This window comes from Nansenia antarctica, assembly GCF_963989245.1.
Source record: "Nansenia antarctica genome assembly, chromosome: 17".
NCBI classification, from domain to species: Eukaryota; Metazoa; Chordata; class Actinopteri; order Argentiniformes; family Microstomatidae; genus Nansenia; species Nansenia antarctica.
The window spans coordinates 15,337,900-15,365,748 of NC_137687.1; the positions used below are offsets into that span (position 1 = coordinate 15,337,900).

The 27,849-nt window shown below is 45.1% G+C and overlaps 2 protein-coding genes across 2 annotated transcripts; one reads left to right on the forward strand and one right to left on the reverse strand.

Annotated features, from left to right (window-relative positions):
- Positions 1-1,114: 1,114 nt before the first annotated feature.
- Positions 1,115-17,041, forward strand: rffl (ring finger and FYVE-like domain containing E3 ubiquitin protein ligase). The gene is made up of 7 exons (XM_080547188.1): positions 1,115-1,246; positions 8,704-8,880; positions 10,893-11,330; positions 11,512-11,598; positions 12,742-12,952; positions 14,612-14,635; positions 14,917-17,041. Exons 2-7 carry the CDS (start codon positions 8,713-8,715, stop codon positions 15,084-15,086), a joined length of 1,098 nt encoding a protein of 365 aa, XP_080403314.1. The 5' UTR covers positions 1,115-1,246; positions 8,704-8,712; the 3' UTR covers positions 15,087-17,041.
- A 2,710-nt stretch (positions 17,042-19,751) lies between these two features.
- LOC308172416 (E3 ubiquitin-protein ligase TRIM50-like) lies at positions 19,752-26,212 on the reverse strand (the record flags this gene model as incomplete). Its single annotated transcript, XM_080547324.1, has 6 exons — positions 19,752-20,311; positions 20,553-20,683; positions 20,828-20,850; positions 21,132-21,362; positions 25,033-25,128; positions 25,805-26,212. 6 exons carry the CDS (start codon positions 26,210-26,212, stop codon positions 19,752-19,754), a joined length of 1,449 nt encoding a protein of 482 aa, XP_080403450.1.
- Between the last annotated feature and the right edge of the window lie 1,637 nt (positions 26,213-27,849).

Consider the following 27,849-nt stretch of genomic DNA (forward strand, 5'->3'; position numbering starts at 1 on the left):
GTGATACAGCGATGTGATACATGACGAAGACTGCTTTGCTGTGTGTGGTGTTGGGTGTTGTCCAGTGTGATCCCAGCTCTTAACTTCTTCCAGTCAGTCACCTGGCCAGGCATGGACTCAGGGGGAGCCAGGCCTGTCCACAAGAAGCACAGGTAACTCCTCCACATCACTCAATATTAGTGTTGCATATCTGTCCAATGCATGTGTCATTAAAGGAGTGATTAAGTGCCTTTTTTTTGTAGACTACATTGACCGTCATTCTAGCTTCAAACATGTTGATGTTACCCTTTATGTGGCGGGACGTCCCGTTCAGTCAGGTCTCTATGGGACACGTGATACCACAACACCGTGGTGGACTCTCTTCAAATGAACGCAAATCTGTAAGAAACAATACGTGTGGATAATTAACCACCGGGGATGTGTTTACTGTAAACACGTGTTACTCTGGTGGCATCAACAGTGACGGCTATGTGGTTCCTCCTACGCTTTTGACCTTCCTTACAAAAATATCGATGAAGTAAAACGCGCCTCTTTCACTCCTATGGGTGCAGCAGGCGTTCAAAATGACTTAATGATGACTTGATGTAGTTTAGTTTAGTTTATTTATTTAGCACACAAAAAATTGGGAACGAAGCCCAGAAGGCTTGTACAGAGTTCCACTCCACGTCCACATCAATGTTTCAAATAAAAATCAAGGGACACTTACTGCACGTCAATAGGCGAAAAGAAACTACAAACAAAATCATATCCATCGGGCAGAAAGGTAGGATAGCACATACAAACACACAAGACAAAAACAAAAAAACTGAAAATAGATACAAGGATAGCAAGATTAGTAAAAAATAAAATAAACATAGATTTCCATCTTTTCTTGTAATCGAAGTGATGTATTTCAAATGATTGCATTTTCCCCCGTATCAGAACCAGCCAGCAGAGGGCGCTGCTGCATCACTGGAAATCGAATCCGTCTTGATCAACTAGTTTCCTGCATTCAGTCCGTCAGTCTCTGTGTGTGAAACGTAGTGATGATTCAAAATGTAACTACGCGCACGACTCCACACGCACGGGTGTCATTCTTCCTGGTTGAACATAGCTTGTTTTAACTAGCTTTAGCCTAACTTAGTCAAGTCTGTCTGAAACTCTTGGAAGATATACAGATTATACAGGACAGATCTCAAAGTTTCTGAACAACTCGCTGCTATTTACCATAGCCCAGGCCTGAGGAAGGAAGGGGGAAGGAGAAGAGGTAAGAAACTGGATTCAACTTGTTTTGATGGTGGTGATCTAATATTATTCAAACCTCACCATTCTGTCGGAAGCTATGATTAGCTTATGCATTGTGAAACACTTGTGTTTTAACTACAAGAATCTCCATAACTTAACTTGTGACATTGTGAAATGGCTAGCTTTAGTAGTGAAGACTGTAGCTACATTGGGCTAACTTGACTAGTTGGTGCTAACTTGTCCTGGTGGCTGATTAGCCAGGGTTAGCTAAGCTAGGACAAACTGGTTTAGCTTGTTGATGGTTTACTTTTACACTTAGTTTCAGTCGAACACGAACAGTTGTTGATGTCTGAAAGTGACCCAACCTTCTTTAACACTTCACTAACAAGTGTCTGTGCCTGTCAGTCACTGCTGTGTCCCCTGCATGTTGTGTTATTAACCAGCTACATCTCTCTCTGTGGTTGTATGTCTCTGCCTGGTTCTCCATGTGAGATGGTGATTTACACTGGTTTTGATTTTAGGACCCTTCCTTTGTTGTTTTGGACTTTGCACGACCCTGCTGTGATAACAGCCGTCCAGCTAACATGCTTATTAACCCACTAACCCAGTCTGTTGTTCAGTAGATCGAGATCCTCTCAGCTATCACACACACCTGTAGCTGGGATCTATCACACACACACCTGTAGCTAGGATCTATCACACACACACCTGTAGCTGGGGTCTATCACACACACACCTGTAGCTGGGATCTATCACACACACACCTGTAGCTAGGATCTATCACACACACACCTGTAGCTGGGGTCTATCACACACACCTGTAGCTGGGGTCTATCACACACACACACCTGTAGCTAGGATCTATCACACACACCTGTAGCTGGGATCTATCACACACACCTGTAGCTGGGATCTATCACACACACACACACACACACACACCTGTAGCTGGGGTCTATCACACACACACCTGTAGCTGGGGTCTATCACACACACACACCTGTAGCTGGGATCTGATCACACACACACCTGTAGCTGGGGTCTATCACACACACCTGTAGCTGGGGTCTATCACACACACCTGTAGCTAGGATCTATCACACACACCTGTAGCTGGGGTCTATCACACACACCTGTAGCTAGGATCTATCACACACACCTGTAGCTGGGGTCTATCACACACACACACACACACACACACACACACCTGTAGCTGGGATCTGATCACACACACACCTGTAGCTAGGATCTGATCACACACACACACCTGTAGCTGGGATCTGATCACACACACCTGTAGCTGGGATCTGAAACACACACACACCTGTAGCTGGGATCTGATCACACACACACCTGTAGCTGGGATCTGATCACACACACACCTGTAGCTAGGATCTATCACACACACCTGTAGCTGGGATCTATCACACACACCTGTAGCTGGGATCTGACACTGTGTAGCTAGGCTGCTGTATACCTCCACCTACTCTGCTGCACATGGAGCTGTGGGTGGACAGGGCAGGCCAGTCCAGCTCCATGTTGTAGATATGGAGAATGTTTGTTTGATTGTTTCATTTAAATGTCGATGGAGAGATGTTAGATAGATAGATAGATAGACTTTATTTGTCATTGTTACAGTACAGGTACCAAACAACGAAATTTAGGAGGGGAGGCTCCCCTGGTGTTTAAGAAAGGAAAAAGAAACACATTTTGAAAAAGCATAGATGCATAAAATCACAAGAAGATAAAGAGCTGGTTTACATCAATAGAGGCTATGTACACAATCCACTGTACTATACTGCACAGATAGTCAACTAGGGTTGTCATATTGCACAAGAAAGTATTTTTTCACATTTTTTTAAAGTGTCACAGTTTGCAGGCTTGAAAATGTACATGTTTGTGCCTCAGCACTAGCTGCCATTACAATCCGTCCGGACTTGTCCTGGGCCCAGAACTTAGGCCTTTTCTGTGTTCAGGGCCTTGACGGCCCTGTGGTAGAAGCAGTTCTTCAGTCTGTTTGTCTTAGCGGCCGGGGTCCTGTACCTCCTGTTCGAGGGCAGCTTGACAAAGTGTTCGTGCCCAGGGTGGGTCGGGTCCTTGGAGATCTTGGAGGCCCTCCTGAGACAGCGTGTTTCGTACAGCTTCTCCAGAGAGGGGAGGGTGGCGCCGGTGATCCCCTGTGCTGTTCTCACGACTCTCTGTAGATCGTTTCTCTCCGCTGCCGTGCAGCTGTGGTACCAGTTGGAGATGCCGAAGGTGAGGATGCTCTCCACTGCGCCGTGGTAGAAGGCCACCAGCATCTCCTGCTTGCTGTGTTGTTTCTTGAGGCATCTCAGGGTGTATAGCCGCTGTTGTGCCCTCTTGATGGTGCCTTTAGTGTTGTCCTTCCAGGCCAGGTCATCCCGTATGATGTGTCCCAGGAAACGGAGGTTTGAGACCATCTCTACGCTCTCTCCGTCGATGAGCAGGGGCAGGATCTCGGACTTTTTCCTCCTGTAGTCTACGATGAGTTCCTGGGTCTTTGACTTGTTTAGCAGCAGGTTGTTTACCTTGCACAGCTTGCTCAATTGCTCTACCTCATCCCTGTACGCCGCCTCGTCCCCCCCCGAGATACATCCCACCACGGTGGTGTCGTCTGCAAACTTTACGATGTAGTTGCTGGGGTGGATGGGGGTGAAGTCGTGGGTGTAGAGGTTGTAGAGGATGGGGCTTAGCACGCAGCCCTGGGGTGACCCAGTGCTGAGGCTGAGGGCTGTGGAGGTGTGGGGGCCCACCCGCACCCTCTGGGGGCGGTTGGTCAGGAAGTCCTTGATCCACGCACATATAGAGTGTGATAGACCCAGGTCTAGTAGTTTGGTCACTAGCCTGTCTGGAAGGATGGTGTTAAAGGCGGAGCTGAAGTCCACGAAGAGCAGTCTCGCGTAGCTGTTTCCCCTCTCCAGGTGGGATAGAGTGGCGTGGAGAGTCGTCGCTATGGCGTCCTCTGTGGACCTGTGGGCTCTGTAGGCGAACTGGTATGGATCCAGGTTGGGCGGGAGGCGTGTGAGTATGTGGGCCCGGACTAGTTTCTCGAAGCACTTCATGATGATTGGTGTGAGTGCCACCGGGCGGTAGTCGTTTAGGCAGCTCACCGTGCTTTTCTTCGGGACTGGGATGATAGTTGAGGTTTTCAGGCAGGGTGGGACGGTGGCCTGGGACAGGGACTGGTTAAAGATGTTGGTGAAAACCCCGGCCAGCTGGTCGGCGCAGTCTCTCAGCACCCGTCCCAGGACGCCATCCGGCCCCGAGGCTTTCCTGGGGTCCACCGCCTTCAGTACGCGTCTCACCTCGTGCTCTGTGAGGGTGAGGCTGCTGAGAGCTGGAGAGAGTGGTGTCTGTGTTGTGGTTACCTCCGTTCGCCCCTCGTCGAACCGGGCGTAGAAGGTGTTCAGCTTTCCCGCCAGCAGGGGGTCGTCCTCTGCGGCTGTGAGCCTGTTGGCTCTGAAGTTTGTCATCTGCTGAACCCCCTGCCACATCCGCCTGGAGTCGTTGCTCAGGAGGCATTCCTCAATCTTCTCTCTGTGCTCTGCCTTGGCCGCTTTGATGCCGCGCTTTAGGTTGGCCCTGGTGGAGCTGTACAGCGGTGTGCGCTTCCCTGCGAAGAAGGCGTTGTCCCTCTCATTTAACAGTTTTTGGACCTTCCCAGTCATCCATGGCTTCGTGTTGGGGTAGACCCGGACCCGTTTGTCCACGGTGACTGAGTTGGTGCAGTTCACTATGTGGTTCAGAACCGACGACGTGTACTGTTCCAGGTCCTCATGCTCATATTCCTGCCATAGGGTGTCATTTAGGCAGATCTGCAGTGGAGCGGACCCTTCTGGCCAGGTTCTGACAGTCTTAGTGGTGGTGGGAGCACTTTTCCCCATTGTGGTGTATGCAGGAATCAGGAGGATTGACACATGGTCAGACATGCCTAGATGAGCTAGCGGACTAGCCTTGTAAGCACGTTTGATGTTGGTGTATACCTTATCCAGTGTTTTTTCTCCCCTCGTTGCACATTTTACATGCTGGTAGAACTTGGGTAGTACTGCCTTCAGGTCGACATGATTAAAGTCCCCCGCTATGATGTGGATAGCCTGTGGATCAGTACTTTGTAGGCTACTAATGACGTCGTATAGTCGCGCCAATGCTACTTTGCTGTCTGAGCTAGGTGCAATATACACACATGTAATTAGCACCGCGTTAAACTCCCTAGGCAGGTATGTGGGTCGGCATTTAACAGTCAAGTATTCTAGGTCTGGTGAGCAGTGGCTACTTACAGTTTTCGTGTTTAAGCACCAGCTGTCCTTCGTCGATATTATGATCCCACCTCCTCTTGACTTACCGCTAAGCTCCGTGCGGTCAGCGCGATGAAGCGTTCGGCCCTCTAAGCTAACGTTAGCGTCCACAATGTTGTCGTTTAGCCAGGTTTCGGTCAGAATAATCACACAGCTATGTTCTGGGCTGGAATAAGCCGACCCTTTGGCTTTAGCTCCCACTTTTGAATCGCGAAACATGCTGCTTAGTTCTGCTTTTACCTATCAAATACATAATCCATTACATTACAGTAGTGGTCAGGATGTGAGAGTGCATCCAGATTGTCACAGTCACCCACCCTCAGCTGTTTGCTCTCCACTTTGAGCTGATTCATTTGCAAACAACAATGACAAGATTGTATAGCCGAAAAATGCAGGAAATTCAACTGCGCTCCAGAAATCTGTGGCTGTGTTCGGAATGGCATACTACTCATACTACTCATTCATACTGTTCATACTATTCATACTGTTCATACTATTCATACTGTTCATACTATTCATACTGTTCATACTACTCATACTACTCATACTACTCATACTATTCATACTATTCATACTATTCATACTGTTCATACTACTCATACTACTCATACTATTCATACTAGGTATGACGTAGATGTTGAGTATGCAGTGCGTTCACACTGTATAGTATGTGACATTTGAGTATGCGAGAAATCTCGTATGGATAGTGGAGTTTGTGATGACCTGTAGTATTCAACTACTTAGTTCATAGTCTGTACAGTGTATCTGTGCAGTCTGAGGTTGGCCAGTTAAATGCAATTCTGACTGCATAGCTTGAGACTTTTTTACTTTTACAAATTAAGAGATTCTAATCTAATTCAGATATCATCAAAACTGTACTGTCCATTTACCATTTATTTAGCAGCTGTTGTTGTGGATGTCTGTGGAGGATCTTATTAGGTTTAGGTTTGCATTTGCTATGTTTGGTCTCCATGGATGCTCCACAGGAGCATAATCACCCACCTGGGAACAAACCTGGACCTGTGCAGTAGTTGAACACATTTGGTACCTGACAATGAAGTCAGCTTTGCTCAATTGGCCCATAACCTCCTAGATATGCCTCACCAATGTTGGTCCTCAGACAGAGAGAGTTATGCAATGCAGAACTAATGGGTAGGCCTAAATGAAGCATTTCTTCCTCTTTAGCCTCGATACTCCAAAAGTTTGGATTTGAAATCAATTAGGCCTAGGGCTGGGCAAACGATCAACATTTTTTTTTCGATAATCGTAACGAATTAACGATCAATTATCGATTAATCAATAAGCTTTTTTTGTATATATATATATTTTTAATTTTATTTTATTTTTAAATCAAAAAAAAAATCGGGAAAAAAAAATAGGGCAGAAATAACAAGCATGTTTTCCTTGGGGAAAAAACTTTATTTGTGTTGCTATTGCACACATTCATTCATTCACATCCAAACTAGACACTACAGTCAGATAACAATCCTCTTAAACAAGGCAGTGAGTAGCCTAAATTGTTTAACTTAAAAACACATTTTACGTTATAAATAAAAATATAGAAAATAAGTAACTCACCATAGGAGCAGTAAAAAAAACAGTTACTCACAAATAGGAGGATGACTGAAAACGTTAGTGTCCTTAAGAGCGTCCAGCTTGACTTAAATTTAAACTCCAGCGAGAGACTGTAGGCGGCAGGCCTACTGGTTCTTGTTCAGAAAGATGATCATGTTAACATGTTCAGGGGTGAGAGACGAACGCAATCTGGTGACACGTGGACAAACTAATTTCCATTATTATTATTCAAAAAAATAAATTCAAAATAAATAAAAATATTATTAATGATTATCGATCAAAATATTTTGTGATCGACCAAGACCTTATCGATCAATTAATCGATCATCGATCATTGATGCCCACCCCTAAATTTAGGCCTACTGTGAAGTTAAAGTACAGATTGTCAGCATTTATTTAAGGGTATTTTTGTTGATTTCACCATCAGAAAAAAAGAAAATAAGATATATATAGTGATGCTTGAAAGTATGTGAACCCCTTGTGCAATCCTAGATTTTTTTTCTTTTTACTATGAAATCTTTATTATATTTAAATTTAATCAGAACCAGTCTTTTTTTATTTGAAAATGTACCAATTTACCAATTCCATATGTTGGTTTAAAGGGAATCATGTGTGTACTAGGAAAACAAAATTATAAAGAAATTAGTGCAGGTGCAAAAAACAGCCTAGCGTAGCAACAGTTCCTCAATAAACAAGCCACAGAGTCACGTTAATGTTAAAATCTTGTCCCTGATCCCCCCCGGTACCTTGCCATACCGTGGCTTTTGCTGAAATGACGCCGCTGGTCTCGTAGCCTATTGGAAATTGATTGTGTGTGTGTGTGTGTGTGTGTGTGTGTGTGTGTGTGTGTGTGTGTGAGAGAGAGTGTGAGAGTGCAAGCTTTTGTGAGCCTGCATATATCACAGGGCTATATCAGGGCCTGCCTTCTTGTCAGTGTAGGCAGGCTAAGACTAGGGGATATCAGGGCTTGTCAGGGTAGGTAGGCTAAGACTAGGGGATATCAGGGCTTGTCAGGGTAGGTAGGCTAAGACTAGGGAATATCAGGGCTTGTCAGGGTAGGTAGGCTAAGACTAGGGGATATCAGGGCTAGCCTTGTCACTACGACAGGCTAAGACCTGTTCAGGCTGCAGAAGGCCTCCTGGGTTCGTGTCAGGAGATAGGAGGGTATCACTTTATCAAGAGTAGCAGTGTGGCCAGCCTCCTGTAGCTTAAACTGCACACGCACTCTGAATAAATGATGGGAGCCCTACTTCTGCAGCCAAAAGCCAGGTACCTGCTCTCCTTACTGACGGTTGAGTTTACTGGGGGGGGGCAAAGCTGCACAACATCTCTCATTTCAACTCCCAGTCCCAGTCATTGATTGAGCCTCACGGTCTTTATGCTTTGAACATCCAGACATTATACCACCCCCACCTCACTGGAGTGTCAGCACACACTGCTGCTATAGGCCTGGACAGAGACTCACCCTATCCATCCTGCCTCTCCCACACACTTACCTTTCCACTTCCTTCTATGCTAATTTTTTCCCAGATTGGCTGTCTCCGTCCCTGTTTCTCCTCCCAATACGTCTGTGGTTCTGTGTTGCCAGGTAGGCAGCATGTGGGCGTCTTGCTGCAACTGGTCCTGTCTGGAATCCGCCACCCTGGAGGAGAGCAGCAGCACGCGTCACCAAGCCTACACTAACTCTGGCTACAGCAGCTACCCCTCCCCCACGGACCACACGTGTAAAGCGTGCGGAGGGCGCTTCGACAACCCCTCCAGGAAGGTACGCTGCACAAACCCTCTTCTCCCACCCAGGGTTCCACGGGTCCTTGAAATCCTTGGAAGTTTGTGAATTTGAGAAAAAGAAATCGAGGTCTTAAAAGTTTTTTGAAAATAGACATGGGTCATTGAAAGTGCTTGAATTCCCCTCTCTCTCTCTCTAAAAGTAAATGATATATAATAGTACTATTATGAATGTGGTATCTTCAGGCTTAACACATAAAATATCTACTTTAATACTTACAAGACCTACTTGAACACATACAATACCTACTTTAACACATACAAGACCTACTTTAATACATACAAGACCTACTTTAACACATACAATACCTACTTTAACACAAGGCCTTCCAGTCAAAGGTCTACTAACAAACCCCTCTTCTTCAGGTCTCTTGATATGGTCTGTAATGTGTTGTGGTGGTGTGTGTTACCAGCCTCAGCTCGACAGTATGTAGCGGGGGCGGCTGTGTCTCAGGAGGTAGAGCCGCCGTCTAATGATCGCAAGGTTGGCAGATCGGCGGTTCGAGCCCCGGCTGGCCACATTTCGAAGTGTCCTTGGGCAAGACACTGAACCCCAAATTGCTCCCAGTGAGCGGGCCGGCGCCTTGCATGGTAGCTTGCCGCCATTGGCATGTGAATGTGTGTGTGAACGGGTGAATGAGAGGCCGTTGTAAAGCGCTTTGGAATAAGGCGCTATATAAGTCAGTCTGTCTATACAGTCTAAATCTTTCTTCTTCTATCATGACGACTCAGTGTTTCCTCTACATGCATTTCATCGTGGCGGTCCGCCACGATGGAATTTCCTCCGCCACCATTCAGATTTCTCAACCAAAAAAAATAAAAAAAATTAGGCCGCTTTTCAGACCTTCACAGCGCTAGACACACCCACAAGCGCTGAAACTGGACCAGTCTGTGTGTGTCGCGAGTATTGAACTTGAGGCTGCGTTCGTAAATTCGCTCTGAGAGCCCCGGAGCGCACACTGGGTTCAACGTCATAAAGGGACCAAGTCATTTGATTGGACAAGAGGCATTCCGTGAGTGCTGATCAGATTTCCAGAGCGTATTTACGAACGCGCCCTGGCTGTCACCCGAACACCGCGAGCTAGCGTAGTGTAGTGTAGTATAGGATGCGTAGTGTAGTGTAGTGTAGGATGGAGAGAGAGAGGAGAAGCCTCTCTATGTGTTACCTATGTCCAGTGTACTAGAACCACTCTAACAGGAGTGTTTGTCCGTGAATAACACCGGCTATGCCCGGGGTAGAAACACAAGACTATAGCTCGATAAGGTCTACAGGTCTACACGGTCATTTTAAGCCGTCGACCAGCCCTCTACGACCACGGGAAGTCATGTTAAAAGTGAAGATACTTCTGTTAAACTAAGCTAAGCTAAACATCGCTAATCGCTAACTCCCTCCTGGGCTTAAAGTGACAAGTAATAACGTTGTGAAAAAAACCGTCAGATCAGTGTTTTTGTTTTTATTGACAACGGAATTACATGCTGGAAAAACATGCAGACACAGACAATAAGAGACACACGGGAGAAGTACAGGAAAACATTTTATTTTTTCGAGTTTTGGCTGAAATTACGTCGTTGTTTTGAGCGCGCGTGCGCGTTTCATGCGCGTGCACGCGAAAAAATCGCGGGCGCGCGCTGCGCGCGCGCACGGTCAGCACTACCCGCCACCATTGTAAAAATTCCTGGAGGAAACACTCCGACTGCCATTGGCCCCTGGCCTGAGCTGGATTACTCTTCCTGCTACGACTGGGGGATTGACGATTCACTTGCTTAGTCAAATGCATCGATTGTAAGTCGAATGAATGAATGAATGAATGGTCTTTATTGTCATTGCTACAGTACAGGTACCAAACAACGAAATTTAGGATTAAGTCGCTTTGGAATAAGGCGTCTGCTAAATGCCAAACATGTAAATGTAAAAAATATTAATACGCTAACCTCTCGCCCTCCCTCCCTGCCCTCCCTGCCCTCCCTCTACCCCCCTCCCCCCTCCTGCAGCACGTGTGTGTGGACTGTAAGAAGAGCTTCTGCAGCAGGTGTTCCGCCCACGTGGAGCCACGCCCGCGTCTCTGCCACACCTGCCAGCGGTTCCACAGCACGCTGTTCGGCCGCGCCGAGCTGATGAAGCTGAAGGTGAAGGACCTGAGGGACTACCTCCACCTGCACGACGTCTCCACCCAGATGTGCCGCGAGAAGGAGGAGCTCGTTGAGCTGGTCCTGGGTCAGCAGACACCCGCCCCCCCTTCTAGCAACGTAGCCCCCCCCCCACAGGGGACCCAAACTCATTCCCCCCCCTCGTCCCCCCAGCGGGAGTCAACTCCTCCTCCAGCCACCCCCCCCACCACCACCACCACCACAGCCCCCTCCACACCCCCCCCCGAGCCCCCCACGTCCACAGACCCGGTCCTACAGCAGCAGGCTCACGAGGACGGACAGGTAAGGCTTCTGAAGAGAACCCAGGTCTACTACTCCCCAATCATTTCACTGTTTTGTCTTGCATGGTTTGTAGTGTTAACAGCTTCAGAATAGGTCACTTACACTGACGCTTTTGACCCACTGAGGTCATGACTGTAGCTAACCGAGTGCGGGTGGGTGTGTTGGACTTTTGGGCCTTTAGACTCCGCCATTGTTGGTGCCCTCCGGTCCTGAGGAGACACCTGAGGTTGAGGGAGATGCAGAGGTCCAGGGAGAGCAAGAGCTGCAGGTACAGCCTGAGTGATCCAGGTCCAACCAGCCTCTGGTGTCCAAACTCCTGTTAGTCATCACGGCACCATGGCAGCAACAGGCTTCCTCTCTCTCTCCTATGTTATAACATGTGATGAGCCACAGCCTGAGCTGAAATAGTAGACTGTTATGCTTAAGCTTCCTCAGTAGATAACGTTTACACCTGGACTAAGTTTAGAGTGTTACATTTAGGGCCGGTTTCACAGACTAGGCTTAAGCCTAATCCTAGACTAAAAAACATCTTCAATGGAGATTTTACATTGAAAGTGTGATTTAGTCCAGGACTAGGCTTAAGCCTTGTCTCTGAAACCGGCCCTTAGAGTGTTAAGTTTAAAGCGTTAAGTTTAGAGTGTTAAGTGATTTTTAATTGCTTAAGTGTTTGGACCAAATCAGAACTCTTCACAGAGCTTTCTTCATCATGTGATCTCATTCCTTGATCACTACCAGTTTAACCATGTCCAATTAGCATTATTTAAAATCTCAAATCCACATATTTGAGCTTTACGGAAGTTAAGTGGAATGTCGGTGCTTTGCGTACCCGTCTGGTTAGTTGTTGAAACTTGAAACTCTGTTGTTCATTTCCCATATCAAAAAGCGGAGTAGGCTGTACGTTCTGTAGCATGGTGTCATCTTTGTCACCCACATACTGTGTCACACATATTTCCCACATACTGTAGGGTAGCCAGGAGATTGTTGACACACTTCCACCTATTGAGACATTGTGTTGTTGTGTGATGTCTGGCTGCCCGTGTCTGCATGGTGTGTTCTGTTATTCACCTGTCACAGAAAGTTCCCCTTGTAGCACTGCAGTTGTCTGCTCTCATCCAGAATGACGGATGTCAGCTTTGGCATGTCATGTGACCTGTCATTCTCCAGACTCCCCATTGCATTGTGAAATCCATATGACCTGAGCAAGTCAATGACTGCGTTTACATGCACACCATATTCCTGTAACGCGCAACGTTTTATAAATCCGAATGTCGGTTTGCGTTAAAACGTTCTTGGTGTGTACGTACGACGTACGCAAGCTTTCTACGCCAGTTCAACGCAAACGCTTTATAAACTGAGGCCCCCTGATGTTAAGAAGAATGCTTTTGGATGCTAATGAGTGTTTCTACCTCAGTCGTCAGACACAGAGGAGGTGCTGGCCCCCGGGCGGCGGGCGTCCCTGTCAGACCTGAGGGTGGTGGAGGACATCGAGGCCCTCAGCGTCCGGCAGCTGAAGGAGATCCTCGCCCGCAACTTTGTGAACTACAAGGGCTGCTGTGAGAAGTGGGAGCTGATGGAGAGGGTCACCCGCCTCTACCACGGCCAGAAGGACCTGCAGAACCTCGGTAAACACAGAGGCCTTTAGCAGGGCTCCCGCGCTGGTCTTAAAAAGCCTTGAAGTCTAAAATTCAGCAATCCAATTTATAAGGCCTAAAAAGGTCTCAAATTGCAGTTATTTGGTCTAAAAATGAGGTGCTAGGTCTTAAAAATTAGATCCTGCAAGGAAATCAGTCCGCCCACATCTATTTACGCGGAAATTAATCAAGCTGGAACCCAAAAAATGCCAATTCGCTTCCTTTTTTGTCTGTATGGCAGTAAAATCCCTAATTTCATCACCTTCGAGGACGACAAAAAGCTACCATACGGTGTCGCGAATAGGTCTAAAATAATATTCAAAGATGTCTAAAAAAGGTCTAAAAAGATCTTAAATGTGACTTGTAGGAACCCTGCTTTAGTCATAGTCAATTTATTTAAACACGCACCAAACTTCACCGGTTTAGGGCGCCCTGGGCGCGGACTCTAAAAACAGAAAGAAAACATGATGGAACATGGTAACACAGACAGGTAAGGACAACAAAATAAACAAACAAAATAAACATGGAGGACGTCTGACATTCATAACCACACACATTTAAAGACAGACATTCATACTGTAACACATCAGAACATCTCAGTAGCCTAGTTCACGGCAGTAGTGAGTTTTAAGCGAATGAGTCTTGAAAGTCTTTAGATCGGGGGGGTCTTGATGTTCTGTGGGAGGTCGTTCCACTGCAAACCCCCGGGTCTCCCCTTGTAACCAACTTTGATCGGGGGATCATCAAAAATCTCTTAAAGCCTTGTACACATATAAGGTTTTTCTAAATCTTAACCGATTTTTTATCTGAGAGAGACCCCCACACATGAAGATAAAAAATCATGGATTGAACAGCTTTGATCGTATTGTGTGTGGTGTGCTCCGATATACGACCACATACGTAAAGATCTGTCCTACGACAGTCTGGAGTCTCGTCCCCCAAGCCAGAAATCTTGCGTGATCAGGGTAGTAGTACCCTGACTGACCTGTAGAGGCAGCCATGTGCTACAGGGAAAATAAAGTGCCGAAGGAACGAAAAGAAAAAGACGGTCAGTCAGCTCGCTTCTTGATTGGCTACATTCCATTCCACGTCACAATCAGACTCGGGAGTTGTCAGTTTTTACCACAGACAAGAAGACTTTTGATCGTAAATATTGAACACGTTTAATATTTACGATCGTCGGTCCCGACCATTTTCCGAGCAGATTGTTGGGAGAAATTGACTCTTAACACACCTCACACCGTAGGATAATCTTTAGAGCCATCTGATAATCAAGCGTTTGCTGTCCTTGGTCGGAAGGGGGGAAATCGGGCCAAAAACGGCCAGATTATCTTTATGCGTTTGACAGGCTTTACTTGACAGGCTTAGGGGTTAGGATGTCTACCCACCCCCAGTGAATGAGAAGTGTCACTTTTAAAATGTCACATGCTTTAACATGCTAATTGTCCTGAACAGATTGGAGTTGAAGATTGCTACTTTCACAGTACCTTATATTTCCCACCAGCATTTTAGTCAATTGTATGATTTTATTGTGTTTTTAATAGTGCTGGATTATTTTCTATTCCAAAATGTTGCATTAAATGATATGATGCAAACCTGAATACATCTGTAGTATGACTATATGAACATATTTCCCCCCCCTTCTTTCAGTTTCAAATGCCAATGATGGGTCAGGTAAGCTCATATCTTCTCTCTCTCTCATGTGAAGCTTCAACCTTCAACCATTGGCCATGAGGCTAACGCACAATCCCTCAATTGTAACGATGTCTTGAACAACTCGTCATACATTATCAGCTATAGATGCTTTATGTTTCTGTGAGTCTCTCAATTATTGGGGAAGATATAATTTCACTGATTTATACCGACAAAATACTGTAGCCTTTAGTGGAAGCAACGGTCAACTGAACACAGATCAGTGTTAATGGTCTAATCTGTCCCCTGTTTTCTCCCCTTAGATCCCAGCGTGGAAGAGAACTTGTGTAAGATCTGCTTGGACGCTGCCATTGACTGTGTACTGCTGGAATGTGGCCACATGGTCACCTGCACAAAGTGTGGCAAGCGCATGCACGAGTGTCCCATCTGCAGGCAGTATGTGGTCCGCGCCGTGCACGTCTTCAGATCCTGAGCAGGCCCCCCCCCCCTTTACCACCAGCAGGCTCCCTCCTCTACCTCCAGCGGTTTGCAGCTCTGATCTGAGAAAAGTTGTGCAGCCGCCTCTCTTTCACCCTGGAGGACATAACCTTACCTAATACCCAGGGATACAAACCTTACAGACCAACAACGGCCTTTTTCTGGCAATAAACCTCACAAGCCCCAACGACTGGACGCTGACACTCCTTTCTCCTTTTATCCATTTAGATTCATACAAATCTTTCAGGGCAATAATGATGTCTTGCAGACAGAGAAACGGACTGTATGTTGAACAGGCAGCAATACCAGTTTTTGTTGAATTTTTGATACCTAATTGCAAATACAGTACACGTATGCCCTCATTGGAAAAGAACCCAGTGAAAGAGTTTCAGCTGACATCAACACCAGGGGAATTCCATGCCTGAATGTCCTTACTCTGTTTTTTTTTGTAAAGATCCACCCCTTGTAGTGTTTTAATTATAGCCTTAAAAGTATGTTTATTGTATAAGCCTTAATGAGTTCTAGCAGGTAAAGACCTAAGATGGTGGTGGGCAGCTCCTCTCATGCTGCAGGGTTGTTGTACTAGAACCAATAGACTCCGCCGACGCTGTGTTTCAACTTTCACCAGTTGAAGCCGATCAGACAACTTCACGTTATCCCTCTACTGTGGAATATGTTGACTCACTATTTTACTTGAGTTCCCTGACAGTTAGGAAACGGGGCTAAGTGGTTAAGAAGAAGACTTTGTACACTTTCCATGTGCACTATTTCCTTTATGCTTCCAATTAAGTCAACATTGACCAAAGATCTTCTGCTATGAACTGGACTCATGTGAGTGGGTTGCATTGTGCATTGTGGGTGCAAAGCATTGCTAAACGTGCCTTATGGTTGCTCCGACACTAGACTGAATGTGCATGAACAATTATTGCTATTCCTCCCAAAACTCATCTGACCACAATGAACGATTGTTAGTCTTTATGGCCTTCAGAACCAGCACGTTTAAACCATGCAGTGAACATACCTTCTAGTACTTTGAGCTCTATACTCCAACAGTTTGGATTTGAAATCAAACAATTACTATCAAAGTAGAGATTCTCAGCTTTAATTCAACGTTTTTTTTTCTATCAGATTGGTTTCACCGTTTAGAAAGTGTGTGTGAAGGGGTGAATGAGAGGCCGTTGTAAAGCGCTTTGGATAAAGTGCAGTCCATTTAACAATGCATTAGTCTTTTAATTCATATGTCATCTGGAAACAGTTTCAGACATGGTTTGAATATCAGGGAAAATAGATATGTCAAAGAATATGCATAAATTGTCAGATAGGACAATTTCAGTTACCACAACATTTGAAATATCTAGGCCTTTGGTGATGATAAGGTCCAGAGTGTGACCTCGATTATGAGTCGAGTTATTTACATGAATATTGAAATCACCAGCAATGTCAAGCCAATTTTCCAATACTACCTGTTGCTTGAAATAGAGGTCATATAAATAAAAAGGGTTGTCATTTATAAATGGTGAAACCAATCGGAAAAGAAGAAAACATTGAATTAAAGATGAGAATCTCTTTATTAACATCTTAGGAATTGTTTGATTTCAAGAGTATGGAGCTAAAAGAAGACAATGCTTCCTCTTTCCAATACTGTATTCTATACTTTTGAAGATTTTGTGAAAATATTAGAAGGATGTAAAATCATGTGGATGATTTATCAGTTCTATGGAAAATGTTGTTCCTGTAAAAAATGAAACCTTGCACTAACCTGCTTTTAAGGAATGAAGTTGAACCTGACACCCTGTGTGCATTCACAAACTTAACTGAGTAACTGTAAGATGGAAGGAAGTGTACTTCTATTTTCTTAATGATAAGGGAGAGTTTTTATGTTGGGTATATTTCCTAGCCTTTTGTTTGATTTATTGATTGCAATTTAAAAATGTTGACTGTGAATTTGATAAAAAGAACTAGCTTTTAAATAACATTCAAACATGCTGTTCTCTCAATTCTTCATCAGATCGTTTTGAGCCAAACTATCTACTAAACTATCTAAATGATTCAACCCCCATTGCACATTAGGTTTATTGGCAAAATACGATAACTGTTTAAGTAGTTCAATGAAACTAATATTACACAGGTTTTTATCCAAATTCAACACAAAATGCTACTTTTAATGACTACTGCAGTCTCAAAATTATTCAACCCCTTCATGACCCCCCTACTGAAGCATCTTCAGTACTTTTCAGCAGCTTCATTCTTCTTCCTCCAGTCATACCGCTGATCCGTGCTTTTGGGTCAGTAGTGGTGTACGTCTTGGAGTCTGGGCATGGAGCCCTTCAGTGTGTAGAATGAACCTTACTGTGCAAACTGAAACCTCAGTGCCTGCTGCCACCAAGTCTTGCTGCAGGTGTTTTGAGTCACTCAAGGGTTTTTGACCACTTGCCTCCTCAGGAATCTGGTGGCAGCCGCTGATAGCTTCCCAGGGCTCTCAAGTCTCACGCATTGGGCGTGAGACAAGGTGTGGCGTGTGAACGGGTTGAATTGCGTGTGTCTCACGCCCAATGCGTGAGACTTGAGAGCCCTGGCTTCCTCTTTCTGCTACGTCCAGGTAGTGTAGCCACTGTTCCTTTAACTTTGATTATATTATATTATATTATATTATATATAACTATGCTTCCAACTGTATCTCTAGGAACATTCAGTGTTTTTGTTATCTTTTTGTATCCTTTTCCTTGTTTGTGCAATGACCTCTTCTCTGAACCTTTTGGACAATTATTTTGACTTATTTCTAACAAGCAATCAAACGTCACTCTCAACAAACCCCTAGCCAGTCCAGGTGTTTGTGTGTTCTATCTCAAGCACACCTGAACTAATTCATGATTAGCCCTTGATTAGTTGCACCAGGTGTGCTTGAAACAGGGGATTGGGTAATTCTGAGACTGCAGTTGATTTAAAAGTAGCATTTCGTATTGAATTTAGCTAAAAACCACAGTAATATTGTTTTATTGAACTATTTAAACTGTCCTTGTCTATTTTGTTTATTGCAAACAGCTGAAATTTTTTGCCAATAAGCCTAATATGCAATGGGGGGTTGAATAACTGATTGCAACTGTATGTTCTTAACCACTTTGATGCAGTTTGATTACCGAAAATAATCTTAAATAATGTACAAAATATTTTTGGTATGAATTCTAATTACATTGTAGTAATCCAATTACTCAAACGTCCCTCTTTATCTAGTTCAAGTGCTGCTTGTGCTCTGATGTGGGATAACTGGTTTATCCAGTCCACATGCTTGGGGTGCTTTTGTTTGTGCCTGCATGGTAACATGAAACTATTTAGGTTCATTGTGGCTTTTACTTAAGCAATATCACACTCGAGGTCATGCTGTTATACTGAATATCAGCACGGCTGTGATTGGATCGTAGGTACGAGGCCGCAGGCCGACTACCGAAGACAATCACAGCCGTGCTGTGGCTAGCTACTTTGTATTAACGGTCATTTCATCAACGGGTGATACATATAGTTAAAAGTCCCAGTGCTGTTATACTGTATATCAGCACTCATGCAATGCCTCTTGTCCAAGCAAATTACTTGGTCGGAACTAATTGTTGTATAATATAATTTGATGCACGTTGAGAAGATGGAACCATTTGACTTTGTTAACACATATATTATTGTTGCACTACAGACAAATGTCAATCAATTGATAATGGACCTTGGCAGGCTTTTAGGTATCAAAACAAATAGCCCTACAGCAGTGTGATGACATGTTCTGGTGCTGCTGTGTTTACAGTAACAACAAAGCTCCATTGTAAGGGACATCTGGGACTCAAACAGGAAGAACTTTTTTGTTATTGTGTGTGACTATAACAACTGTATAATTTATGACAGAACTTTACTCCTCATGCACACACACAACCAGAAACACACACACACAGAAGAACCAAGAATAATTAGATGATTTTAATTGGCAAATTTGACAGAGAGCAATGTACAGACACACAGTGGAAACAGTATCAATTTGGTTGACAAACTAATTATTTTGTAAAAACATACTTCTGAGGTACATTTTCATTGCAACAGAAACACAAATAAGTTTGTATGATGGAATCTAAGCTCAGTTTGATTTAAAAACGTGTATTTGTGTGTCAGTCCTGAGTGACTTCATATACCAACAAATTAAATTACATAACAGAATAAATAGCTTAACACTAGAACAGCCGTGCCTTTATTACCTACTAAAAGAGCCGCCCCCTCTTTACAATGCTCAAGCTGCTACTTACACACAACCACCACTAGTTGGCCACTTGTAAATTAGCCTGCTTCCTACACAGAAAAACAGCAAAAAGCTTCATACTAGCTTATCCTGAAGTGATTTTGAAAATGTAAGGATACTGGGTGGTAGAATGCACATATCTAGGAAATGTCATGAAAGGAGGGTCCTGAAATTTGATCGAGTGCAAAGATATAACATTTTTCTTTACTCACCTGGCTGTTCTAGTGTTAAATCGCCAAAGCCCTACAATGTTGCGGAGCCTACACACGTCATACATAGAGAAAATTAACACTATTTCATCAGTATATATCTGGCTGTGGCTTCACTCGATGGCTAATCAGGCGTTTGATTTAGTAGTTTAGAAACGGCTTAAAAAAACGACTTGATCCTTTATGTCTTCTTGTGAGTTTGAGGCAGGGATATCGGGTATTTATTGGCACCCCGCTCGTGCCAGCACACGTCAAACAGAGGGAACACCTTCCCCTGCAGCTCTACCTGGTAGGTGTACATGAGCCCCAGCTCGTCTGGGCTGTTAGCGTTGTAGAACAGAAGCGCTCCCCCCTCGTAGTCCAGAAACACTCCGATCCTGGTGGCCTGGGTAGAGACGGGCAGAGAGACCCGCGGGCTGGTGAAGGCCTCGTACAGACGGCCGTCCTTCAGGCCGATCAGCCAGACGCCGCTCTCCGGGCTCTTGGGCAGCTTGCCCTTCCGGCTGGTGGTGCCCTTGATCAGCCCCAGGCGCCACTTGGGCTTGTCCCTGACGTCGACCTCCCAGTAGTGTTTCCCTGAGGAGAAGCCCCGGCTAGCCAGCACGCAGTAGCTGTAGCTGAAGCGCTCCACGTTGTTGGCCAGCCGCTTGGGGAGGGCTCCGCACTCCACTGTCGTGTGTCCTTGAGTGAGCTGCAGCATAGGGTGGGCTGTCAGGGGGTCCAGCTTCAGACACTCTGGGGCTGTGGACACAGAGGGACAGCCCAGTAAACAAAGAGTCCAAAAGACGTCCTCAGGGAAGCCGGAATGTAGGTTCAGAGGACGTCTTTCTAGGACGTCCAGGTGACGTCTTTAGTCCATAAGACGTCCTAAAGACGTCATCTGGAAGTCCTAGAAAGACGTAATCTGAACCTACATTCCAGCTATAGCTACCTGGCAACACCCTCTGTGGTCTACCTCCACCCACAGCTGTGATATACCTACCTGGCAACACCCTCCTGTGTAGTCTCTTCCACACTGTCATCTTGATGTCACTGTGATTAAAGCCTGGTTTGAAGTTGATGGAGCTGTACACCCTATCCTCTCTCTGTTGTCTCTGCTGACTTTCTCGAAATCTGCAGCGAAAGATTAAAGGGAAGAGGCATGTGATGTCAGTCAGACTATCAGAGATATGTGCTGCAGCACAATTTATTTCCTGGTCAAACGTTTTCGTTTTTGTAAATCTAAATCCCAAGAACAGCCTCCATATTATTTTTTACCTGGGAGCGATAGATCCATATTTCTAGAAGAGAAGAGAAACCAAAGATTAAACGACTGGTTATGTCATGATCACATTTTTGCAGAATTCTGTGACAGACCCAGTAAACAAAGAGTCCAAAAGACGTCCTCAGGGAAGCCGGAATGTGATGTCTTTCTAGGACGTCCAGATGACGTCTTTAGGAAGACGTCACCTGGACGCCCTAGAAAGACGTCATCTGAACCCACTTCCCCGAGGACATCTTTTGGACTCTTTGTTTACTGGGTTGGCCCTCTCGTCCGTGACAGACCCGAACCCTAACCCACTGTGATGAAGTCCAGATGACTCTCGTTGCTCAGGGCCTCCAACGTGCCCTCGGCCTCCTGGAACCTGGCCAGGGTCTGGGTGAGCTCGTCAGCCTGGCTCTGGATGGAGGAGATGAGGCCTGCCGCTGTGCTCTCCACCCTCTGCATGAACCCAGCTTCCTCCAGCTCCAGGCAGTGCCTCAGCTCCCCAAACTCCTTACGGATCACCCACTTCAGCACGTCCGACTCGTTCTGATGAAGGAGATAGAAGAAGGTTTTTCCTTCTATCAATGGCCCCGAGCCTGAGCTAGATTACTCTTCCTGCTACGACTGGTGGATTGATGATTCACTTGCTTAGTCAAATGTATTGTTTGTAAGTCGCTTTGGAATAAGCCGTCTGCTAAATGCCAAAAAATGTAAATGTAAATGTAATTCTGAAAGCGAATGGGAATGGGGGTTGCTCCACTTTTATTTGTATAGTGCTTTTCCTGCAAATGTTGCAGCTCAAAGTGCTTTAGAGCTCAACCTCAAAATCAATATAGATCTCAACCTTATCTTCTACCTGCAAAGGCTTTGCTGGATAAGCAGCACTCTTTCTTGTCAGTATGCCTGGTTCTAACTGTTCTAACTTTTTGTTTAATCAATGGGATTATGTTTACTTATTAAGATCACTTGCTCAACCATTACAGGCGTTATATTTGGAATGTTATGATAGAACATTTATGACACTGCATCTTCCGTCAGAGACTGAAGACCCATCTCTTGAGGTTACACCTTAACTGCTCCTCCTGAGACTTCTACTGCCCCCCAGCACTGCGTCTCCTGAACAGGGGAGGCTGGTTCATTAGGGGCAATTGGACAATGCCCCACCAAAGGGAGAAGAGAGAGATTTTTTTCCTATGACTTCTAGACAGTGTTGCTTCTGAATATCATAGTCCAATCAGCTAGTGTTCTGTGGAGTATAGTCCAATCAGCTAGTGTTCTGTGGAGTATATCATAGTCCAATCAGCTAGTGTTCTGTGGAGTATGTTCCAATCAGTTTCAAGTCCCGCCCCTTTCAGGGCAACTTTCAATCTACTCGAAATTGCACTAGGCTGTTCTCGTAGACTTGCATGTAAAATCTATTTTGGTAACTTCAGGCCATTCGGTCATTTGTCTATGGGGTTTTGGGACATGCACAAAGAATCGTACGTGCTTACGTCATGTCATACGGCCGGCGTAGCTTTCAGATCACGTTCGTTCACCTGCTTCACCATGGCTATGGCGGCTAGTAATGTTTGCTTCGTGTTTTTATTTGTTTTGTTCGTTTTGTGTTTTGTGTAATATGTCTATTGGCAACATTCTACTGCTGGTCTTAATTATCAGCGACCGTCTCCGCTGCCGTGCGACCAACACGCAGGGGGAATATGGAACTATACAGCAAATCACACAGCAAACCACTACCGGACTTTGTAAACAAATTGAACAAATGGATTAGAAGGAGGCATCTTTTGTTCCCAACTTGATGATATTGCAACTGGACCTATTACCGAAGTCAAACTTGTGTAAGTAAGTGAATCATCTGTCCTTCAGTCATGATAGGAAAACCAAATCGATGCTGGGAGAAGGAATGGCAGACTGTATTCTGATTGTATCTTCTATGCTCTTTGTATGTTTCTATGCTCTTTGTATGTGTCTTGGTGTAGGAGAAACGTAGGACCACGTTGGAAACAAGTGTTTCGGTACACGTTGACGTGTAGAAACTGTAGAGAGAAAATTGTAGAAATTGTAGAGAAAACTGGGGGGGTAGAGGTGATGAAGAGGTCTGTACAGGGGGGGGTAGAGGGGATGGAGAGGTCTGTACAGGGGGGTAGAGGGGATGAAGAGGTCTGTACAGGGGGGTAGAGGGGATGAAGAGGTCTGTACAGGGGGGGTAGAGGGAATGAAGAGGTCTGTACAGGGGGGTAGAGGGGATGAAGAGGTCTGTACAGGGGGGTAGAGGGGATGGAGAGGTCTGTAGAGGTGGGTAGAGGGGATGGAGAGGTCTGTAGAGGTGGGTAGAGGGGATGAAGAGGTCTGTAGAGGTGGGTAGAGGGGATGAAAAGGTCTGTACAGGGGGGTAGAGGGGATGAAGAGGTCTGTACAGGGGGGTAGAGGGGATGGCGAGGTCTGTACAGGGGGGTAGAGCTATTCTCATGCTAAAATTGACTGTAAATCCAGATTTTAAAGTTGATATTCTTCCCCGTGGAGCATGCCCCCATAACCTGTGCCCCACCCAAACATTTTAGCACCAGCCGCCACTGCTCCTGAAGACACCCACTTTTTCCCCTTTACTGTGTCCCCTAAAACTTCTATTTGCCCCCCTTGTACTGTTTCTCTGTTTCTCAAGTGTCTAAGGCAGGGGTCTTCAACCTTTTTCAACCCAAGGACCCCTTGGACGAGAGACAAACAGAACAGGGACCCCCACATGTAATATATATTTTTAAATGTCTCACATTTTAAAGCCTATAATAACTTTTATATTTACTTCATTCACCTTTTCTTTCACCGTATTAACCTATTTATATACTGGGTTATTAGCCTATATGTGTTTATGATTGATAAAACGTTCATGCATAATTATGATTGGTTATTATTATTGTTGTTGTTGTTGATGAGGCTTATATTTTCTATTATTATTATTTTTCAACAATGAAACTTTTAGCTTCAGGAAGCCAGGTATGCCTACCTCAGTGAGATGACTGGCCCTGGTTGGTGGTACACAGCTTGTCTATTCTGGGGGAGATGGAGGTTGTCAGGCAGAGCATCATGTCATCCTCAGACTGTAGTCTGGAACGGTATTTGCTCTTCAGGTAGGTGAGGGAGGAGAATCCACTTTCACAAAGATAAGTTGTTGCAAAAGGCAAGAGGCTCATCGAGAACTGGGTGAGAGGCTGTGACTCGTACACATTCTTGTGTGTACTGTCTGTGGTTAGGTCGATCAGCTGATCTTCCTCAGCGGCTGTCAGGTTTGAGCCGTCGGATGCATTGTCTTTGAATGATAACCGTATCCATGTCTTGTGCTTTCTCCAAGACTCAGTCTCAGAAAAGTACTTCTCAAATTGACTTTCGAGTGCCTCCAAGTGATCAACAATTGCGCATTTCACGTCAGGCGAGGGCACCGCGGAATCCGCGGAAATGCATTGAAATGCGCAGCCAGCTCCGCGCGGTAGCAGAATCTCGTGGATAGCTGTGCGTAATTCAAAGACGCGCGCCAATACTGATCCACGGGAAAGCCATCTGACCTCGGAATGGTAAAGGAGCGCGTTGTGTTCCTCTCCTATAGCGGCGCATAGAGAAGCAAAGAGGCGGGTTTGTTATTATCAAACTAACTAAATTAGTAACGTTATGCTAGTTATTAATTAACGTTAATTTCGCAATGAAGACCGAACTGCAGCGTTTTAGCCAACACCTAGCTTGCTAGACAGGTGTGTTTTGTTTTTTTTCAGCTGACTTTATGTGAGGCTCTAGAATCATGGGCATCATTTATATTGTAAATAGTTTTTGTCAAAAGTTGCTTATTATTCCCTATTAATACTCGTACTTTACTCAATCTCATTTTTGTTATATTTTTTAATTCTCACTGATTATTTTGGTGAAAAATGTCAATTATTATGACAAAAATTGGCGGACCCCCTGCAGTACCTCTGCGGACCCCCTAGGGGTCGCGGACCCCCGGTTGAAGACCACTGGTCTAAGGTCTAGGTTTAGAAGATGGTGATAGAAGTAGATTTTTCCTTATATCACAGAGACCGCCAATGGCCCCGGGCCTGAGCTGGATTATTCTTCCTGCTACGACTGGTGGATTGATGATTCAGTTGCTTAGTCAAATGTATTGAGTGTAAGTCGCTTTGAAATAAGGCGTCTGCTAAATGCCAAAAATGTAAATGTAAATGGCACTTACAGTGATGCGGGATTTGTTGTAGGACATTTTACAAATCTGCTCCTCCAGTTTCCTCTTCTGTGTTTGAAACGCCGTCAATAAGCAGGAGATATCCTCCTGGGGAACCATGTTACACAATCAGGACCAACCAAATCATCATCCACATGAATTGCTCCCAAACCACCAACCTGAATTAGATTACAATTGAATTGATCAGGTCATGTCATGGCTTTATCAATTACTATACATAAGGAAGTGGCTGAGTGCATTTTCTAGAAAGCTTAGATATCAGTCTGACTGTACAATGTGGAGTAGCTATCAGTGAAACCTTTTAAGAGGTTCTTATCTAGAAAGTGTCAACACTCAAGAGAAGTGTTTCTCCTTTCTTTTTTTCTCTCGTAACTAGTCAATAACATTCTATAACAATAACACATAACATTATGTCATGGAAAACGATTGGCTATAAAACTCTTAAAGTTTGCCATGAAACCTTCCCTCTCCCTATCTGTCCCTCTGGTCACTCCCTCTGGTTCTCGAGGTCAACCAACAACAGGTTCTTTTTCTTTTCTTTTTTTTCTGAGAGGGGCAGTCCCACTCATATTTTTCATTTTTTTATTGACAGATACAGTAGAGATTTAGACAGGAAGGATGGGTGAGAGAGAGAGGAGGGATGACATGCAGGATATGTCCCCGGCCGGAATCGAACCGGGGACCCTGCGGTTACATGGTCAACGCTTAACCCACTACGCCACCTAAGCGCCCCCCCCAACAACAGGTTCTGTGTGGGGATTACCTTCATGCGACTGTAGACACTGCTGACGGGGGTGATCTTGTGGCAGCGGTGAGCCCCGATGCTTCCACACAGCCCACAGATGACCGTCTGGTCCTCTTCACAGTACAGACTCAAAGGGTTGTGGTGCTCGGGGCAGCTCTCTAGCTGGGCCCGCGTGGCCCCGCTGATCTCCTCCAGCGCCTCCACGATGCGGGCCAGCGTGACGTTAGGCGGGGGGCTGTCCCCGTCCACGGCGCAGCGGCACACGGGACACTGCAGCTGGCCCAGGGGGTCCATGGTCATGGAGCGCACGCAGCCTCGGCAGTACGAGTGGCCGCACTGCAGCATCAGAGGCTCGGCGAACATCTCCAGACACACGGGACACCTCAGCTGGTCATGGAGGGACTGCAGACTCGGTCTCCGGTCCATTATCAATCCCCCACCACAGTGTTAACTCAGTCAGGACCCCCTAACCCCCAGTAGTTTGAGCCCTCAAATCTCTCTCTTCAACTGCGGATCATCTGGCTCAACGGTGGCAGGCTACTCCTCAGTTAAGACTGTGAAAAACTGGCTCCAACCTCTCCAGAACTACAGTACTGGAAGGAAGATAAGGAGCGATATCTCTCTGGTCCGGTGCCAGGGTGGTGAAACACCACAACATCTAGTTAGAGGTCACCTCCAGGCCGTGCTTATCAACGCTCCCCTCTGGTGTTATTAAGTGCAAAGCCACTTCACTCTCAAGTGACTGATTGCCCAGAGAGTCGTGCCGCACTCTGAAGTGAAACGTATTTAATTGTTGTGTCTGACTAAAGAGGAAAACTGGAAATATCAGAAGACAGAGGACCGATATCTCAACATGCTTTCTCATCAAAATGCTTTCCTATACACATAATTCTATTTTACTCCAAAATTGGGAATGAGTTTCGATTCGAAGATGTGTCTAACAGTATAAGCAGCTTATCAATTGACATTTTAACAGTAAAATAGAATAGGACAAAACCATTGAGAACTTCAGTTAATAGTGGAAATTGCACATGTAGCAGGGTGTTATCAATGTAAAGAAGAGGTTAATTTATTAGCCATTTATTCCCAGACCCACCATGGGAGGGCAGTGTCTGTGTCAAATAAAAGGAGGCATGTTATGGATGTAGTCAGACATACAAAAAAAAACATTTTTGTTTGTTTTTACTTTTTTAAATCATCTTTATTTCAAATGTGTCCTCATACATACCTTAAGGTAACTATACAAAGCACAGTTTCTGTAGAGGGTTTAAAAACCAATTCCCTTCCATGTTGGAGAGGTTGAATGAAGTAGATATATCCCAGGGGATGTTGGTAGATCGGCTGATGGTAATGCACAAAATGGAATGAGGAATGGTATCAAACACGGGTTCTATGCATTACAATGAGCTCATCCTCCAGTTTCTACCTCCACCAGCCTCCCCAGTATATACAGTGTCCTGCCTAAGTAATGGGACAGGGAAGAACTTTTTCTTATTTTTGTTTCACAATCCTTTCAATGCCACAACTGCCTGAAGTCTGCGACCCACTGACCTCACCAGACGCTGGTATCTTCTCTGGTGATGCTCTGCCAGGCCTGTACTGTAACCATGGTGATGCTCTGCCAGGCCTGTACTGTAACCATGGTGATGCTCTGCCAGGCCTGTACTGTAACCATGGTGATGCTCTGCCAGGCCTGTACTGTAACCATGGTGATGCTCTGCCAGGCCTGCTGTACTGCAGCCAACTTCACTCGTTTGTTTTGAGGTTATTTTTGCCAAAAATGTTTTCATCAGGAAATGAAAATATGGGTTCAATGGGTTACAGACTTCGGGCAGTTATTGCATGCAAAGGATTGTTGACCAAATGAATGAATGAATGAATGAATGGACTTTATTGTCATTGCTACAGTACAGGTACCAAACAACGAAATTTAGGAGGGGTGGCTCCCCTGGTGTTAGGAAAGGAAAAAATAAAAAATAAAAAATAGTAAACATGAGTGCTTAATTTGGACATTTGATACATCTGTCCCATCACGTTTGTGGAATTGCATAATTGCATACACA